Source organism: Thalassophryne amazonica, chromosome 17 (assembly GCF_902500255.1).
Source record: "Thalassophryne amazonica chromosome 17, fThaAma1.1, whole genome shotgun sequence".
In the NCBI taxonomy this organism is placed as follows: domain Eukaryota; kingdom Metazoa; phylum Chordata; class Actinopteri; order Batrachoidiformes; family Batrachoididae; genus Thalassophryne; species Thalassophryne amazonica.
This window is the reverse complement of record NC_047119.1, coordinates 5042775-5064071: the sequence shown is the minus strand read 5'-3', so window position 1 is coordinate 5064071 and position 21297 is coordinate 5042775. Positions and strand designations below refer to the sequence as shown.

Genomic DNA, 21297 nt, shown 5'->3' with positions numbered 1-21297 from the left:
CCAGGTAAAGAAAAAAACAATCATTTAGTTACATCAACAGCATTTTGGGGGAATAATGCGGTTTAACGGTGCTGAAGAGGTGTGCTTACCACGTAAGAGTCCGGTCAAATGTGGTGAGAGAAATGCTCTGGCTCAGCTGTTTATTAGGAAATGAGAAGACGCCAAGACTGCCATCCTCTAAGTTTGTAGCGCTAATTAATTCCACAGGTGAGACGTCCGTGGCAACGTGTGTCTTTTTCCACTATTTAATCAATGGTGTTAAGTGAAAAACAACACATGCACCCATGTAACCCAAGAGCCGCTTGGGAATTTATCAATCAGGGAGGAAGTAATAATAATAATAATAATATATTTTATTCAGGATGGCCCACATGAATACAGAGGAGTAGTATAACGTCCACAGACCCTATATTTCTTTTCAGTAAAGTCATCACGTGACCATTCATACAATTCAGACTTACCATGTTTAAACTATCAAAACTATTTACGCACTGAGTAAATATAAAGTTTTAATCTTACCTGTTGCATCATTTCAACCAGATTCATCATAGCCTGATGAAAACTGTTATCCACATAAGGCACCACTGTTTTAGAAGACAACATCTGAAAATACTTTAATTCTTTATTGTGGAAATTACTTATTATGTATTAAATGCAGCATTTTTAAAGAAGTCCCTCTGTGTTTGTCTGCTTCAAATGCATTTCTCAGCTTGAACCAGAGGATGCCAGCACTTTGTCCAGCCAACAAGAAGAAAAATAACATTTTAAAAGCTGAAAGTCCTTCCTGCAATTATATAAGTGTCACCGTGCTCCATTCATTCACAATCAGCTTTCACCACAGCATCCATCATCTCTGCAGCATCCTGCTTACAATGAAAATAAATCTCATTAAGGACCCACCATGGCAAAAAAATGAATGACAAAAATGCTAAATTACAACATTAACAACAACAACAACATATTATTCATTATGAGCAGCTCAGATTAGAGAGACGGGGCTATGACATCATTTCAGAAAAGCTTGGTATTGCTTGACCACATGAAGACACGAAGGCAGCGGTTTCAGATTTATTCACTCTGGGACGTTTTCAAAAAGTATTGTTTTCAGCCACCTAAAATGTTGTTTCCTTGTGGATGAATATGATACTAAACTTATGTGGCTATGCCCATTTCTGTGTGGATGGGGCATACAGAGGCAAAATCAAATTATTAACCTTCGACCTAAATTCTATCTACCCAAATCCCAATCCAGGAGTGTGGCAAGGTCAGCAACCCAGCTGGTTATTTTTATTTCCAAGTACAGTCCTGGAAAAGAAATGACATACTTGAGTGAATATTTGTTAGTACCAAAGTGATTAAGGCAACACGAAGCCAATTGAGCGCCACGGTGCTGATTACTAGCAGAGAATGTTCAACGCACAAGTGTGTGTGCATTCTTGTTTTTTTCTGGCTATGTCATGATTTTCTGTATCAGAACATCTATTCCTTTGCTCAGCAGTGAATAAATTAAAAGTTCCACTGGCTAAAAAACAACAACACATCCGGTTTTGACACCCTGGATGTGGATTTTGTTCCATTTCAAACCTCTCTAAGGGACTGACGGTGTTCTTAACAGGTCACCTTCATTCACCATGTCTGCCGTGAGCAGCATTGAGGAAAATATGTTGTCACCTTAATAAATGGAAACATATCTTCTCCGTGGCTGCGGGTGGAAGACAAGTTGCAGACACAGTGACAGTTAATGTTGGACACTGTGGGCTGTGGTATCTGTTATTTTCCACTGATAGAAGAGCACTTGTGTTTGAGGCACAAAATGACAAAGGATGAAACCTGCTGATGCTGAAAATAAACACAGTGTATGTGAGACTTTTTAAGGACAAAATGAGGAAATGAACATAAAATGACTGATGGAGAAAAATATTTGAAAATTAGCAGATTACTGAAAGGTTAAATGTTGTCTTGAACTAACTTGGATTACAGTTATGTTTTGACACATACTGCACACATTTAAAAACATCACATCTTGTCCAGAAACGTCCATATAGCAAAACAATATGAGCCTGGTTTACTAACGTTTGTGTGCTAAAATGTGTGCAAACGGAATAGCACTCAGAAAAAAAAAAAGGAAAGAAAAAGAAAATGAGTATGCTGATTCACTAAGAGTGTATAGAGGATTGCGTTTTTCAAATGTGCAAAATAGCATGTATTGTCCATGTAGCCCAGGGGTGGGCAACTTGTTCCAGAAAGGGCCAAGAGGGTCCAGGTTTTCTTTGCAGCCACCGACTCCACCAGGTGATTTCACTAATGAACTGATTCCATCTGCTCAAAGTGATATTAATCAGTGAAATCACCTGGTGGAGTCAGTGGCTGCAAAGAAAACCTGCACCGTCTTAGCCCTTTCTGGAACAAGTTGCCCACCCCTGATGTAGCCCATTTGCCTTGTGGGAGGTAATATGCAAATAGTGGAGGTTTGCAGATTCAGAGTGATTCATGAATGTCAAAAAGAAATTTAGCGGGTGCTGACAGCATCTGCATTTTGCATGTTTGAAACCTTGACATCAACTTTACTGTACTTGGCAGACTGATGTTCCAACAGCAGAGAAACCGGCTGCCACCTTCTCACACAAAGAATTTAAAAAATAATAATTCATTGCAAACGTTGGGCATATTTAAAGAGTTATCAGCTTCTTCATGTTTGTTTCTTTAAGAAGAAATGTCTCCATAACCTGTGCACCACAGGTGCTATTCTGCACTGAGTAGATTTTAGTGACACCTGATTTTTACTGTACCTGATGTGTCGCACTTTATCAGTGAAGCACATATCTGAGTCTGTATGTGACATCACGGCTATGCACACAGGACGCCCAGAACACGCTCAGGCACTGGCTACTTAAACAATCTCCTATTTCAGACATCTATTTATGATTCAAGCTGATTAATAATTATGCTGCATTCTGCCAATGGAATGCAGAGAAATGTGCGCACAGTTGTCTGTGTGCATTCCACTGCCTGAACGCAGCATAACTGTGAACTGGTTTACTTAAACACCATAGATGCCTTAATAACTATTGTTTTTTTAATTGCTAGGCACTTAAACATGCTGTATCAGTCAGCCAGCTGCAAGTGGCTGACTGACACACGATTCATTTTGTGCTTATGGCCATTAACATGCAAAATCCTCAATTACAAACCGCTGTCTGCATCATGTTATTGCTTGCAAAAAAATTGTACAATTACTCAGCAAGTAACCCACAAAAATGTCAGCACCCTAACACACAAAGGTTCGGATTGCCCACACAACCTAGCACTTATGATCTTATTATTTATGAATATTAGTTATAAGATAGAGTTATAGCAGATTTTATTCACTATATCAAATTTTCAGTAGGTCACCAGTGTACATACACCAAGTTGAACACCTCTTTAAAAATGATGGAAAAGTCCAAAATAAATTAATGGAATCGTTTTTAAAAGCTTCTAAATGTACCTGGAATAATGTGAGGTTTATATTGGATGTGTTTAAAGGCCTGCCTGTAGAACCAGTGCCTCCTTTGGTTTAAGAGCAGAAAAACACATATAAGGAAAACAAGATTATAAAGAGCACAATTTTGGATCTCCAATTTAGTCTCTAGTCCACTTCCTTCTTCTGAGCCATCTCTGATTTATGATATTACGAGCAACTGTAAAACAAAAATGTAAGAAGCTTGTTGTCATGGTCACATCGGTCTGTCCGTGTCCTCTGTCTCCCTCTAGTGTCCTGTTGTGTGTTCTCACTTTTGATTTATTTTTAGACAGGTTATGTTTAATTAGTATTTCTGTTGAGGGTTTTAGTCCCGTGTTTATTTCATTCCAGTTAAATTTCGTAGTATTACTGAAATTTAGGTTTATATTTCTCTCCTGATGCAAGTGCAAAGTGCGTCCAGAAAGTATTCACAGCGCTTCACTTTTTTTTTAATTTTGTTATGTTACAGTCTTATTTCAGAATAGAGTAAATTAATTTATTTCTCTCAAACTTCTACTCAGAACACCCCATAATGACAACATGAAAAAGGATTTTTGAAATGTTTGCAAATTTATTAAAAACAAACAAACAAAAAAACTAAGAAATCACATGTACATAAGTATTCACTCCCATTTTGCTGATGCACCTTTGGCAGCAATTACAGCCTCAAGTCTTCTTGAATACGGTGGCTTGCAAAAGTATTCAGCCTCTTGGTATTTCATGCATTTTAATTTATTTATGCCATTTCAAATACAAAAAGTAAATCAGGCTTCTCAATATAAAAATTTCTAAAATTATCTTCCTTAAACTCAAACTCAAAGCAAATCTCTACAGCTTAATATAAATTAATTAAAAATATAAAAGCCAAGATGATGGGCTGCATAAGATGATGGGCCTGTTTGCTATAATACCTGTAAATAATCAGTTTTATTGCCAGCTTTCTTCAGACAAGTCAGGGGATGGATACATGAACATTTACACATCACTGAATATGTCTTGGACTTTATTTACATCAGTTATGATGAAATACAATAGTATGACACTCTGTGGTAAATCTGTGTGGAGTAGACAGTTCTCAAAAACTGACTGACTGTGCAAGAAGGAGACAAGTGAGGAAAGCCACCAAGACACCCAGACAACCCAGAAGATGTTGCAGGCTTCTGTGGCTGTGACTGGAGAAATTGTGCACAGTGCAAGTTTTGCATTTTGTATCTCCAGTTATACAGCTTCATGATGAAGTGGAGCACAGACATTTCATCAAAACATCAAATATAGGTTTGTATCCCATATCTACCTTCTGGCAAATTGTAGCTGAACTTTCAAGTCTTTTAAATAAAACTCTGCACTATACCACTTCATCATACGAGGTCTGTCCGTAAAGTATAGGTCCTTTTTATTTTTTTCAAAAACTATATGGATTTCATTCATATGTTTTTACGTCAGACATGCTTGAACCCTCGTGCGCATGCGTGAGTTTTTCCGCGCCTGTCGGTGACGTCATTCGCCTGTGAGCACTCCTTGTGGGAGGAGTCGTCCAGCCCCTCGTCGGAATTCCTTTGTCTGAGAAGTTGCTGAGAGACTGGCGCTTTGTTTGATCAAAATTTTTTCTAAACCTGTGAGACACATCGAAGTGGACACGGTTCGAAAAATTAAGCTTTTTTTCGGTGAAAATTTTCATGGCTGATGAGAGATTTTGAGGTGATACTGTCGCTTTAAGGACTTCCCACAGAGCGGGACGTCGCGCAGCGCTCTCAGGCGCCGTCGTCAGCCTGTCTCAAGCTGAAAACCTCCACTTTTCAGGCTCTATTGATCCAGGACGTCGTGAGAGAACAGAAGTTTCAGAAGAAGTCGGTTTCAGCATTTTATCCAGATATTCCACTGTTAAAGGAGATTTTTTTAATGAAAGACGTGCGGACAGATTGCAGCGTCGGCTCGCAGCCGCTGCGACGCTCCGCCACAGGAAAAACACCTCTGTTGAAAGCCTTAAGGACAAGTTGGAACATGTCCAGCTGTTAAACAATTTCTCATATACTCACTCCACTGAAAGCCATCAAAAGCCACCTGGATTTTACAAATGGTTATCAACACGGAGGTGTTTTTCCTGTGCCGCCGCACCGCGCCGGCTGCGTCCCGACGCGCGGACCCATCCGCACGTCTTTCATTAAAAAAATCTCCTTTAACAGTGGAATATCCGGATAAAATGCTGAAACTGACTTCTTCTGAAACTTCTCTGTTCTCTCACGACGTCCTGGATCAATAGAGCCTGAAATGTGGAGGTTTTCAGCTTGAAACAGGCTGACGACGGCGCCTGGGAGCGCTGCACGACATCTCGCTCTGTGGGAAGTCCTTAAAGCGACAGTATCACCTCAAAATCTCTCATCAGTCGTTAAAATTTTCACCGAAAACCAGCTTAATTTTTCAAACCGTGTCCACTTCGATGTGCCTCACAGGTTTAGAAAAGATTTTGATCAAACAAAGCGCCAGTCTCTCAGCAACGTCTCAGACAAAGGAATTCCGACGAGGGGCTGGACGACTCCTCCCACAAGGAGTACTCACAGGCGAATGACGTCACCGACAGGCGTGGAAAAACTCACGCATGCGCACGAGGGTTCAAGCATGTCTGACGTAAAAACATATGAATGAAATCCATATAGTTTTTGAAAAAAATAAAAAGGACCTATACTTTATTGACAGACCTCGTAAATAAATATTCTGTAAATATTCTGTTATGTGCTGTACTACTTGTGGGGTTCTTTCATAAATCCAGGGTGACATCCACCTTGGGAGACAATGGATTCTTCCCTACCTCTCAAAAGTACCAACCTACCTGCCGCACCCAGATGAAACAAGGCCGTCCTCTTGGCCTTTTCCGATCCTCAACACTGAGGGACCTGTGCGCTGGATCACAGCCAGAAAAATGTGCCACATGGCCAAAATACTGTAGCTCATGTTCTTTCACAATACAAATGAGTTGAGTCTCCCTAAGTAACCCTTCATTTGATTCAAAATTATTCCAGTGGTACCCAAGAATCCTCCAAAGCAATCTTATACCAAAGCAAAGGTCACTGGTTACCATCCAAGTCTCAACAGCCATACAGTAATGGAGGAAGCAGCAGGACCCAAAAGACCTGGACATTTGTTCTGCTGCAGAGATATCAACATTTCCAACCCCGTCTGCCCAGTGATCTTATGACTCTATGAAGCTATAAGAAGTGTCACTGCTGAGATGCCAAGTTCAGAAAGTCAACTGAAAGCCTGGACCTCAGTTTTGATCCAGGACAATTGCAAACCCAGACACTCTGATTCACTCAGTGTTGTAATTAGATTGATGATGAAGTCTACCTTGTATCGTTGTCCATGCTGCAGTTGAATGAATGATTTTTGAAGTTATACTTATACAGTAAAATTTGCATGTAATGGATTCAGGTGTACCAGTGAATTTTGTCAGTTATAATCAAAATCTGTTATATGTATAAAATGGATAAAATCTGCTTTTTTTTAAAGTCTGCTTCAGAGTGTTACCTTAAAATCCTAAAGCCTGATTTATGTTTCTACAACTCTGTGGCCATGCAATGACACTGAAGTGCATGTGACCCTTTAAAATTGTCTGTCACATCGTTATACAATTTGCAGCAGGAACAGTGTCTTTTTCTGGATTAATTTGTCCCTCATTGAGCTTCACTTCTTTATACAATCATCAACCTCCAAACCAAAGAAATGGTACGTACAGTTTTCCTCCATGAATTGCGGCTCATTTGAGCGCCTTTTTCTGACTCTGTGTTGTGAAGTTGGTCATGTTTGCAGACTTTTCTGGCAAATGTATTTGAACCATGACTGAAATGTAATCAGCATGCACAGTGCAAAAACGTTTAAAATATGATGAGAGAGGAAGGAGTGAAAACGTAAAAGTGACAAACCACAGCCCTTGCGGTGTCCATCTTTTAGCAGGTGCACGTCAGGCTACAGGAAGGGTTCGCAGCCCCGCAAAGGGCTCTGATCTAAAGCGGTTTAGTTCGTCACATCCAGGGATATCTGTGTGAAACTTAACACCATATTACTTGATTAGGTTCCGGGTCTGAGCACAGTTTGAAAAAACGGCCAGACTTTTAATCAAGGAAATACAGTGCCCACTGTCCTCGAATCGGTGAGTGTCAGTGCTGAACTACATTTCGTACCTCTGGTACTGGGCACTTTCAGACTGCTCTGTCTTGTACATGTGAGGGTTTTTTTTAATGAAAATACATTGCAATCAGGCAGGACGTTTTGTCTGATGTGAGCAAAAATCCATTATCCAAAATCTGTTATATACAGTGTTTATTACATGGAAAACCGGACAAAGGTATTGGGACTGTGGCTGTTGTCCGGTGAGTGCGATTTAGTCGCGTTTTCTTTCATCCCGTCTCTCAGTGGATGCATCCAAACCCGCTGATATCATTAGAGCTGACATTTTACTCTCACACTTTTCTTTGTTCTGGTGCGGTTTCTTGCACTTCTTGTCCAATTTGAACAGACCTGTTGAGAAAACTGACAATTCTTTTTCTGAAGGTGTAGTTGTTTACACACGTTTTCCACACACCCTCAAGGCCATTTTTTTCAATTTTGTTTATGACTTTAGTGAATAAAATGTTTACTCACTCTTAATATTAGGCTCAGACAGTTTCTCATAACCATGCATTTAATTTGAATTGTTTACTTTTGTTTTCTTAATTATTAACACATTATAAACAAACACCCCAAAGCATGACACCAGCTACCAAAAGAGACACATTTCTTTAAACTGGAAATCCTATTTTTCTGATTTTAAACATTAATCAGATTTTTGACCATTTTATGACTAGTCCTGCTTACAAATCCTTCTACATATTTCTGTTTGCACCCTGTGATCATTTTGAAATCACTGCCATTTAATTTAATTAACTGAAGTTGTCACAACTCAAACCCAATTAACACATAATTCTTTAGAGTTTTAAAATCTCATGGTAGAGCAACTGATGGGGAGTAGGCACTGTCACACATCTTCAACCACCTATTCGGGATTGGGCTGTCCCCAACTCCAACAGGGGACCCCAGACTTCCCTTTCCCGTGCCACATTGACCACCTCTGACTGGGGGATCCCGAGGTGTTCCCAGGCCAGTGTGGAGATATAATCTCTCCACCTAGTCCTGGGTCTTCCCCGGGGTCTCCTCCCAGATGGACGTGCCTGGAACACCTCCCCTAGGGAGGCGCCCAGGAGGCATCCTTACCTGATGCCTGAACCACCTCCTTTCAACACGAAGGAGCAGCGGCTCTACTCCGAGCTCCCCACGGATGACTGAACTTCTCACCCTATCTCTAAGGGAGACACCAGCCACCCTCCTGAGGAAGCCCATTTCGGCAGCTTGTACCCATGATCTAGTTCTTTCCGTCATGTCGGTGAGAGCAGGAATGATGACTAACCAGTAGATCGAGAGCTTCACCGTTTGGCTCAGCTCTCTTTTCATCACAACATTATAGCGAATGCAGCACCATTCCTGCTGCGTCTCTCCATCATGTCAACATGGACCAACATCTCTGATGTTAACCACACCTTACTGAATCTACAGTAGTGTTCAGAATAACAGTAGTGCTATGTGACTAAAAAGATTAATCCAGGTTTTGAGTATACGAGGGCTGTCAATAAAGTATAGGTCCTTAGGTCATTAAAAAAATCTCCTTTAACAGTGGAATATCCGGATAAAATGCTGAAACCGACTTCTTCTGAAACTTCTCTGTTCTCTCACGACGTCCTGGATCAATAGAGCCTGAAATTTGGAGGTTTTCAGCTTGAAACAGGCTGACGACGGCGCCTGGGAGCGCTGCGTGACGTCCCGCTCCGTGGGAAGTCCTTAAAGCGACAGTATCACCTCAAAATCTCTCATCAGCCGTTAAAATTTTCACCAAAAACCAGCTTAATTTTTCAAACCGTGTCCACTTCGATGTGCCTCACGGGTTTAGAAAAAATTTTGATCAAACAAAGCGCCAGTCTCTCAGCAACTTCTCAGACAAAGGAATTCCTATGAGGGGCTGGACAACTCCTCCCACAAGGAGTGCTCACAGCCGAATGACATCACTGACAGGCGTGGAAAAACTCACGCATGCGCACGAGGGTTCAAGCATGTCTGACGTAAAAACATATGAATGAAATCCATATAGTTTTTGAAAAAAATAAAAAGGACCAATACTTTATTGACAGCCCTCGTATTTCTTATTGTTACATGGGAAACAAGGTACCAGTAGATTCAGTAGTTTCTCACAAATCCAACAAGACCAAGCATTCATGATATGCACACTCGTAAGGCTATGAAATTGGGCTATTAGTAAAAAAAAGTAGAAAAGGGGGTGTTCACAATAATAGTAGCATCTGCTGTTGATGCTACAAACTCAAAACTACTATGTTCAAACTGCTTTTTAGCAATCCTGTGAATCACTAAACTAGTATTTAGTTGTATAACCACAGTTTTTCATGATTTCTTTGCATCTGCAAGGCATTAATTTTGTTGGTTTGGAACCAAGATTTTGCTGGTTTACTAGTGTGCTTGGGGTCATTGTCTTGTTGAAACACCCATTTCAAGGGCATGTCCTCTTCAGCATAAGGCAACATGACCTCTTCAAGTATTTTGACATATCCAAACTGATCCATGATACCTGGTATGCGATATATAGGCCCAACACCATAGTAGGAGAAACATGCCCATATCATGATGCTTGGACCACCATGCTTCACTGTCTTCACTGTGAACTGTGGCTTGAACTCAGAGTTTGGGGGTTGTCTCACAAACTGTCTGCGGCCCTTGGACCCAAAAAGAACAATTTTACTCTCATCAGTCCACAAAATATTCCTCCATTTCTCTTTAGGCCAGCCGATGTGTTCTTTGGCAAATTGTAACCTCTTCTGCACACGTCTTTTATTTAACAGAGGGACTTTGCGGGGGATTCTTGCAAATAAATTAGCTTCTCACAGGCGTCTTCTAACTGTCACAGCACTTACAGGTAACTCCAGACTGTCTTTGATCATCCTGGAGCTGATCAATGCGTGAGCCTTTGCCATTCTGGTTATTCTTCTATCCATTTTGATGGTTGTTTTCATTTTCTTCCACGCGTCTCTGTTTTTTTTTTTTTTTTTTGTCCATTTTAAAGCATTGGAGATCATTGTAGATGAACAGCCTATAATGTTTTGCACCTGCGTATAAGTTTTCCCCTCTCCAATCAACTTTTTAATCAAACTACGCTGTTCTTCTGAACAATGTCTTGAACGTCCCATTTTCCTCAGGCTTTCAAAGAGAAAAGCATGTTCAACAGGTGCTGGCTTCATCCTTAAATAGGGGACACCTGATTCACACCTGTTTGTTCCACAAAATTGACGAACTCACTGACTGAATGCCACACTACTATTATTGTGAACACCCCCTTTTCTACTTTTTTTTTTACTAATAGCCCAATTTCATAGCCTTAAGAGTGTGCATATCATGAATGCTTGGTCTTGTTGGATTTGTGAGAATCTACTGAATCTACTGGTACCTTGTTTCCCATGTAACAATAAGAAATATACTCAAAACCTAGATTAATCTTTTTAGTCACATAGCACTACTACTTATTCTTATACTACTACTTATTATACTAGTACTTATTACGCACCACTACTTATTCTGAACACTACTGTATGCCATGAAAAATTAAGGCAGTTCTGAAGGCAAAAGGGGGTCCAACCAGGTACAAGCAAGGTTGTACCTAATAAAGTGGCCGCTGAGTGTATATGGTGGCAGTGATTCTTATTCATCTTCTAAGATGATCTGCATTTTTATTTATTTCTTGTCAGACACTCCTTAACACAGAGTGTTTCTGTGTTGGTGTTCCTCCTGAGAGCTGAAGAAAGGATTCTCACACCTTGTCGTAATCTCCTCAGACACCCTCCACTGCATGCTGGTGATGTAGTGGAGACATTTTATTCATTTTGCCACCAGTCTAAGTCACAGTGTGTTCTTTGAAAGGCTCAACACCTGAGCTTTTCCACTGATTCGTGAACAGCAGCACAGTTGGACTTTACTGTTTGAGTTTTGCATTGGGCCTCATCTCAATAAAAGCAGCAGGATTTTATTATACCTCAGACTTAAAAAAATAAAACTTGCTAAATATCAAAAGTTTAACAATAGATATAAAGCAGTAAATAATTGTACAACCACATCTTTTTTTAGGTGTTGAATTACACAGTTTCTTTCAAGTGGTCTCCTGTAATTTTTAAGAAAATTAGGATGTATGTAATCTTCTAAACCCATAACGTACTGCTGGGTTTGAAAGACATCCTTTCTATTTTAAAAATTGCCAACATTACACCATTTATCATAGCCAGGAAATGTAAGAATACAAATTATCGGAGAGTTTTTAGATTTCTGACTGTCGTGGAACAAACTGTGTGCACTAAATTCACCTGTAAGGAAAAACATCCAAGTCTAAATATAAAATAAGGTTATTTCATCAAAAACAGCAGAAATATCCATTGGTTTGAATGTAAAATGCAATACATAAATGTAGTTTTAATTTTAATTAATTTAATCAGCTTATAGTGCGCCAGATCACAACAAAAGCCGTCTCAAGGCACCTCACATAGAACAATTCAACATAAAAATTAAATAAATAATTAAAAATGAATAAAAAATTCAAATATATAATTAAAAACAGAAGTAAAAGAATAAACAGATAAAAAAAAACTATTCATAAGAAAGAGAGTAAAAATGGGTTTTAAGTCTTGACTTAAAAATGTCCACGGACTCCGACTGCCTCACAGTCGCAGGAAGACTGTTCCACAGGGTGGGTGCACAATGAGAAAAGGCTCTTTGACCCACTGACTTCTTCTTCACCCTGGGAACACAGAGAAGTCCCGCATCCTGCAACCGCAAAGCCCGGGCCGGTACGTAAGGTTCCACCAGATCAGCCAGATAAGATGGCACCAGTCCATGAACAACTTTATAAGTTAATAAGAAAACCTTAAAATCTGCTCTCACAAAAAAAAGGGAGTGACTACATTAAATTAGTCAGCGAATGAATTGTTGGAAAAAAGACTGTAAAATAATGTAAAATAATGTGTGGCAAGATGAAGAAATGGAAATTTCTTACAAGACAGATACAAGACATTTCAGCTACTGACTCACTGACTACACTATACCTCAGTGCCTAAAAAAAAAAAATTTAAAAACTTGCTAAATATCAAAAGGTCTGTCCTTCTAAGATCAATGGCACACTTTAGAGTGGACTGTTACTGTGATCAGTCCAAGACCCATCTGTTCAGTTATCATGCTGTTTTATCTTCACCTTATCAAGGTGTGGTGAAATCAACAGTTCAATAGAAAAATAGAGTCAAAATAAAAGTTTAGCATTCGTATTTTTGTTGAATGTAACAGGACAGGTAGTTGTGTTACCAATACGTAGACCGGGTTCAGTTCCTGGTGTATACGTTGAGATACATGTCTTTGTCCTTGGACATACTTAATCTGTGTTGTCTTATAGTCCACCCAGTTACAAATGGGTACTGACATTGATTGGGGTAAGTAAACTGCAATGGTTTGGTGTCCCCTCCAGGGGAGTTACAGTCTGCAATCTAATCCACTTCACTTGTACTTACTACTTCTGCATTATTGTATACAGAAGACAAGACAAAAACAAATTGGTGACAGAATCCAGATCCTATAAAAAAAATAAAATAAAATAAAATAAATAATAATAATAAGAAGAAGAAGAAGAAGAAGAAGAAGAAAAAATAATAAGAGTAATAACAATAATAACAACAACAGCAGCACAGTGGCTTAGTGGTTAGAGACGTTAATGGCTTTACAAGTTCAGCTCTTTCACCACATACAGATGCACTTCTGATGGCAGAGTGCAGGAAGTCATAAAAAGTCTAAATCTTACATTTGATACAGGACAATTACAAACATGGACACTTTGATTCCTCATTCAGCTTCTCAAGTGTTGTAGTCAGATATACAACCCCTGGCAAAAATTATGGAATCACCGGCCTTGGAGGACGTTCATTCAGTTGTTTAATTTTGTAGAAAAAAAGCAGATCACAGACATGACACAAAACTAAAGTCATTTCAAATGGCAACTTTCTGGCTTTAAGAAACACTATAAGAAATCAAGAAAAAAAGATTGTGGCAGTCAGTAATGGTTACTTTTTTAGACCAAGCAGAGGAAAAAAATATGGAATCACTCTGTAAATTTTCATCCCCAAAACTAACACCTGCATCATATCAGATCTGCTCGTTAGTCTGCATCTAAAAAGGAGTGAACACACCTTGGAGAGCTGTTGCACCAAGTGGACTGACATGAATCATGGCTCCAACACGAGAGATGTCAATTGAAACAAAGGAGAGGTTTATCAAACTCTTAAAAGAGAGTAAATCATCACGCAATGTTGCAAAAGATGTTGGTTGTTCACAGTCAGCTGTATCTAAACTCTGGACCAAATACAAACAACATGGGAAGGTTGTTAAAGGCAAACATACTGGTAGACCAAGGAAGACAAAGCGTCAAGACAGAAAACTTAAAGCAATAAGTCTCAAAAATCGAAAAATGTACAACAAAACAAATGAGGAACGAATGGGAGGAAACTGGAGTCAACATCTGTGACCGAACTGTAAGAAACTGCCTAAAGGAAATGGGATTTACATACAGAAAAGCTAAACGAAAGGCATCATTAACACATAAACAGAAAAAAACAGGGTTACAATGGGCTAAGGAAAAGCAATCATGGACTGTGGATGACTGGATGAAAGTCATATTCAGTGATGAATCTCGAATCTGCATTGGACAAGGTGATGATGCTGGAACTTTTGTTTGGTGCCTTTCCAATGAGATTTATAGAAGACAACATGTAAATTTCCACAGTCATTGATGATATGGGGCTGCATGTCAGGTAAAGGCACTGGGGAGATGGCTGTCATTACATCATCAATAAATGCACAAGTTTATGTTGATATTTTGGACAATTGAAAGGATGTTTGGGGATGATGAAATCATTTTTCAAGATGATAATGCATCTTGCCGACTAAAGGCAGAGGCACAGTTACTCCCACAGAAAGCGGAAACAGGAATCTTTCTTTTTAGTCTTGGAGCTGTGAGAGATGTTTTTATGGCAGCTGAAGTGGTAAGCCTGCTGCCAACCCCCAAAATGATGAACTGTGGGATGGAGGACCACCTACAGTTCCGGATGCAGAACCATGTCCAGGGTGCACACACACACACACACACACACACACACACACACACACACACACACACACACACACACACACACACACACACACACACACACACACACACACACACACGTTAAATACACAACAGATTTAAAATAAATAAATAAAATGCATTTTTAACTAACCCTAACCCTTCAATAGAGGATCATTTACACGGCTGACAATAAATCATATTGTGCCAAATAAATGACTGCACTAAAACCACAGAAACAGGAACTAGGGGAAGGAACTGCCCCCAGTGTATTTAGCAACAATAAGATCTTTTTTCATGCAAACAAACTCAAACTGAGCCATAAGCTGGTCACACATCATCATCATAACACCAGTGCTGTTCATGTCTCATTTGACAGCTTTCCTATGATTAATTACTGTTTTGTACCCGTGTGTGTGTGTGTGTGTGTGTGTGTGTGTGTGTGTGTGTGTGTGTGTGTGTGTGTGTGTGTGTGTGTGTGTGTGTGTGCGCGCGTGCACACATGCTCATGCATCTGAGGATCTGTGATCAAGAAAGAATAAATATGCACACTAATTACAAGTTTGATCTTCACATACTTGATAAACATCATCTTTTACCGTTGTTGTGAAAAGACACTGTGCCTAATTTTGTTTGTACCACAATGTCGGATTCACCAGCAACGGAAGCTCTCGCTCCATGATTTGGGTCAAAAATGAGAGCTGCTGTGGCCCAGCTCCTGAATGCTGGCTGCAGTCCTTGTGGCCATGAAAAAGGGCCTTTACAGAGTTCCTTCTTTTAAAATGCTTCAGGCTGGGGGGGGGGTAGGTGGGGCCTAAAGATACATAAAAGGCTAAGACGAACTGCCAGTCCAATTTGGCTCAACATCACCAGACAATTTGCTGTTGCTTAACACTTAAGAAGCAGCTGATTGGACGTTTCCATTCCCTGAGCCCGTCTTTGTCATCTCTTGGTTCCGTTTTAGAGAATAATCCTCTTGGATTGGGGAAACGCTACATTAACTGCTGTTAGTGATGAGCACAGGCAGGTTCTTCAGAACTGAGACTCTCTACTGGCTGTTGGATGTGGGCAACGTGACTGCATGCCTTTCCCAGGGCTCAGTCTTGCAGCCTGCCTGGGACTACCTCCACCTGAACCACCACGACCTCCTGAGGAGCCCACTCTTCCCTGTGGGACTCTCCATCTCCACCTACTTCTTTCTGGTTGGGATTTATACGGTGCTGGATCTGCTGACTCCCACCTGGCCCTGCATACGACGCTACAGGCTCCACCACGACAAAGTCGTCACGTGGCCTAACATATGGACCACACTGAGTGTGACCATCTACAACCATCTGCTCTACATCTTTCCTGCTGCCATTGCACAGTGGCTTTGGAGGCCGCCCACACCGCTGCCACGCGAGGCGCCCACTCTCTTGGCCTTCCTTCTCGGCATCCTGGGGTGCATGGTTGTCTTTGACTTTCAGTACTATCTCTGGCACCTGTTGCACCACCGGGTTCCTTGGCTCTACCGCACCTTCCACGCCGTGCACCACCAGTACAACCAACCATTCAGCCTGGTTACACAGTACCTCTCTGGCTGGGAACTGATCAGTGTGGGATTTTGGGCCACAGTGGACCCCATTCTGCTTCAATGCCATTGCCTCACCACATGGGGCTTCATGGTCTTCAACATCTACGTTTCAACCGAAGACCACTGTGGTTACAACTTCCCGTGGGCTATGCATAACCTGGTACCCTTTGGCCTTTGGGGAGGTGCTCCTCAGCACAATGTGCACCATCAGCACCCCGGAACTAACTTTGCTCCGTTCTTCTCGCACTGGGACTGGCTAGCGGGTACCCACGCTGTGCCAACTCCCCCCGGTGAGGCTACGACAGGGAAGCCAGTTCAGACAAATGAGGAAACAGACTAAAGCGCTTGAATTCATGCGTCACAGACTTGTTTTCTTCCCAAACTGTTGTCATTCCAACACAGTTTTCTCTCTCCTGGACTCTGTCCTCTTATTTTTCCATTAACTTGCATTACTTTGACAGTTTCTATGCTCTCTAACAGAACATGGATATTCTTCACAGCTTACCCTTAACATCTTTGTCTATCTGGTAAGTTGTATTTTTAGAAGAATCATCTTTTGTGTCTGGTTTATGATAGTATAGACTGTGTTCTACCATTTCTGTTGTCTCTTATTGATAGAGATGTTTGCTGTATCTCAGGTCAGTTTTCATGTACGAGAGTCACAAAAAGAAAAAAAATGAATTAAAATAAAACCACTCCATCACTGTATGATTTCTGGAGTTTTCTTTTAACAGCTGTTGGTAGATGCATGTCACAGTGATAACACACACACACACACACACCCAAGAATGACCATGTCTTCGCTGCAGCCCAGGATGATTCATGGGAACAACACAAATTTATCAGCCTCTTTTTAATAAAAACGCTGGTGGAAATGTGAGCAAAATCTTTGAATTTGTACATAATGTTTAATTTTATTGTCATGTGTTGACACGTGAGCAGGTTATTGTAATCGTGTGTGTGCAAATGTGAAAAAGCAGCAAAAACAGCCTGTCAGATTTTCACCAAACCTGGTGGGAGTGTTAGTAGATGACTAACATTTGGAACAGATTAGTCAAAGATCAAGGTCAATGTTAATCCCCTCCCCAAGAAAAAAAAGTTTAATGTAATATCACCACTACCAGTGTGGCTACAGATTTGATTAAAAGCTCATATTGATCAGTAAAATATTTTTGATTGATTGGTATATGTGACATCATGATGCTAATCAGTCATAATATCAAGTCATGTATAATAGAAATAAAATAATAAACACCTTCCACACCAGCGTATCATCCCTTGAAGCTCATTGCATGTAGTGCTGATAAGTATTCATAATATAAACTAATACATCAGTGTGCAGGGTGACTCAGCAATCTGGTTTCTTTCACTTTTGTTTCATTCAAATTCAAATTTTCCTTAACTGTCTTATTTTAATTTTCCCCTGGATAACCTCCGTCAGTGCATAAAAGAAAATCATAACCTTAATTGGAGTATCTTTAAATCTAGGGCATTGCTTTTTATTTTTCACTTGCATTTCCCTAAATCCACCAGCAGGTGTCGCTTTTTACACTAGTAATGAATCCGGTAAACAAAAGAGCAGGTCATAAAAACTGCAAAACCTGCAACAATCACTTTGGGCAGGTTCTCCTTTTCCTTTATTTTTTTTTTATAAATAAAGATGCATCCTTTTCCCTTCTGCCTCATATTTGTCTGAATGTGGTATTTGATCCAGCTCAAGGCCAATGGTCCCTCAGGCTCCTCTTCCTTTGTTACTGTGACAGTACTGAAGTCAGAACTGGTTTGACGTGTTTCTGTGTTAGTGAACTGTTCTAACAGCTTGTGCCCATTTTAGAAACTTTGCACATAGACACCTTTGTGTCTTGTATATTTCTTGTATTTGCATTGTAGTACTACAGCTCAATGAAATTAGCAAACACATTAACAGCTCTGGGAGCACAGTAAGATTACTGGTGTGGATGAATTTAGTGCATCTTTATCAAAGAATAAATGCAGCTGTGACATTACTGTCAATATTCTCAGTGCAGCAGCTGTATTTAAACTTTTTTTCCCATCCATTGTTTTACATCAGAGCAAAACATCAAGTCATAATTGCAGAAACAGAGCGATGTTCAAAGATATTATTTTTAGCAGCATATCACAGTATGAGAGATGAAAACAATTAAATCACTACAGTGCCCTCCAAAAGTATATAATAGTTGGTATTTCATACATTTTAATGTGCTTATGCCATTTCAAATACAATAAATAAATAAAAAAAAAATCTAAAATGATCTTCCTTAAACTCAAACTGAAAGCAAATCTCTACAACTTTATAAAAAAATAACTAAAAATATAAAAGCCAAGATGATTAGTTGCATAAATAATCGAACACTTTGGTATAATACCTGTAAATAATCTGTTTTATTGCCAGTTTTCTTCAGACAAGTCAGGGGATGGATACATGAACATTTCCAAGTCACTGAATATGTCTTGAACTTTATTTACATCAGTTATGAAGAAATACAAACAGTATGACACTGTGGTAAATCTGTGTGGAGTAGACTTAAAAACTGAGTGACTGTGCAAGGAGAAGAGTGAGGAAAGCCACCAAGACACCCAGACAATCCAGAAGCAGTTATAGGCTTCTGTGGCTGTGATTGGAGTAATTGTGCACAGTGCATATTTTGCATTCTGTATTCCCAATTATACAGCTTCATGATGTGAAGTGGTATAGTGGAGGATTTTCTTAAAAAGGAGACCTGAAAGTTCAGCAACAAACTTCCAGAAGGTACATCTGAGATGCAAGCCCAGATTTGATGTTTTGGTGACAGAAAAAGAAATCTACTGTAACGTATAGTTATAATAACACAAATGCATCTGCAGCAGACTTCCCTTAAAAAAGAACTGAGTAACTGTGCATGAAGAAAAAAAGTGAGGGAAGCCACCAAGACACACATTACAACTCTGAAGATGTTATAAGCTTCAATGGATGTGATTAGAGAGACAATACTTCCAACTTCTGCATTGTGCTTCATCAGTCACAACTGTATGGAAAAGTGACAGAAAACATTCTGAAGATTGTAGGAAATTGAATTGAAATCTTTTTATCTCTAACAGAAATTGTCAAACATTCGTGTTTGTTCTTGTCTGTTGCATCACACAGCTATAAATGAACCACCAAAAAAAAAAAAAAAAAGGGAGTGGCTCCGAGCTCGGTGAGGTATTCGCCTCATGATGACAAAAGGTAAGCCGATACTCTACAACAATCATTAACCTCTGACCACAAACTCTGCCTCCACCAGCCGTCACCAGTCACGGGACAGGTTTTTGTTTGAGGGGGAGGGTGCCAGATCAGTGGGGGAAGGACGGCTACAACACTTCACTTTATCTAAAACTGTAAACAATACCTGCGCGTCACCACGGCACTATCTGTTTGACGATTTTAACAAGGCTGCTTTCAGTACAATGAGGGTGCAGGCAGAACATGCACACTGCACCCAGAAAGGTTTAGAGAATCAGGGGACTTTCTCGCTGCAAGGCAGCAGTGCTACCCACCATGCTGCCCGAAAATACAGATTGCAATAAAAACTTGAAAGGCACTCAAGAGCGTAAGACCCATGCCTAATGTTTGATGTGACGGAAAATGTGTGATTCAGGTTTGCTTACGGGTCTGTGTGGCCTTAACACTTGAATAATGCACAACACTCACAACAACTTTATAGTGGCTCTAAACTGTTCGATTTGAGCATTTAGGACCGTAAATTTGACCTTTCAAGGCCACCCAAGGCCAAATGACCAGTGGAAAGGTGGTATGACTTAATTACTAATAGCAATTCTAGCCATTCTTAAGGCCCAAATTTTGATCCATTTACCTTCTTCAACAAACTCTAATCACTTTTTCGTTGGTTGACCCTTGTCAGGTCCGTTGCCCGAACTGGACCTGGCACTTAAACTGTGCCTGAGATCGTATCCTGCAAAACACAATTTCTCAAAGCATAATCACATAAAAAGAGACAACATTAGACAGAGATCTCTTTTGTGAGCTTTGCGCAAAGGGGAGAAGCTTCGGAGAGAGCGTACAAACTTAAGACCAACCTTGCTTTCCCTGCTCCTCTCCGCCGCCCCGCCCCCCCGGCGCTTGCTCTTTTATTAGAAAAGAAAAAAAATCATAAACAATACAACGTAGCATCAGGGTACATTGTTTGGGGAAGGGAGGGGTGAACGGTTGCTTGTGAGTTACAGTTTCCTGTGAAACATGCTCGTTTCTTTTACCGAAAGAAGGGTGTAAGCAGTTAAGTTTCGATGTCAGCAGAGTCCTGAAACAACCTTTAGTTCATCACTGTGGCTGAGCAATCATTTAGCTTAAATGCAGCACATATGAATGGGTACATAATTATTATGATTGAATGAGTAAATGAATTCAGACAATAATCAATGTACAATCCTTTAACAAGTCAGCTAAGTCAGCTTGCGGCTGGTTTCACGCCCACATCACACAGATAACAGTTGATACAGTTCATTTCACAAGAAGCAGAAACTTAACTCAGACTACTTTTGATTACATTGAATATCATGTAAGCAGGCAATGATTAATTAAATAAATGGTAACAACTCATAAAATCCCCATCAACCCTCAATTGTCTGATTAAGTTTGGTTCTAGATCAAAATCCTTATAATTTTGACGACACACGACCAAAGCGATATCCATGCATACACGACCACAGTGCCTAGGACCCCGTGTGGGCGCGTACTTGAACATCATGCCACATCACAGTGAGTGGCAATTACTAATTTCCTGTTGATATTTGCAAGATAGAAGTTTCAATAACTTTCTAATGAAGTGCCTTGTCAGTAACTTTAGTAACCATAGCAGCAGAGAAAAACATTACTTAGAATTTTTGACCTATAGCACTCATAAACCTTAAGTTTGTATTTGCTCAAATAAAACATTTTATTGAACTCAGAAATGCCAGTTTAGACTTTTGACTCTGCTCAAA

At 40.0% G+C, this 21297-nt stretch overlaps 1 protein-coding gene across 1 annotated transcript; it reads left to right on the top strand.

The window, feature by feature from the left end:
• The first annotated feature begins 15757 nt into the window (after positions 1–15757).
• ch25hl2 (cholesterol 25-hydroxylase like 2) lies at positions 15758–16657 on the top strand. Its single transcript, XM_034192974.1, has one exon. It carries the CDS (start codon positions 15758–15760, stop codon positions 16655–16657), a length of 900 nt encoding a protein of 299 aa, XP_034048865.1.
• The last annotated feature ends 4640 nt before the right edge of the window (positions 16658–21297 follow it).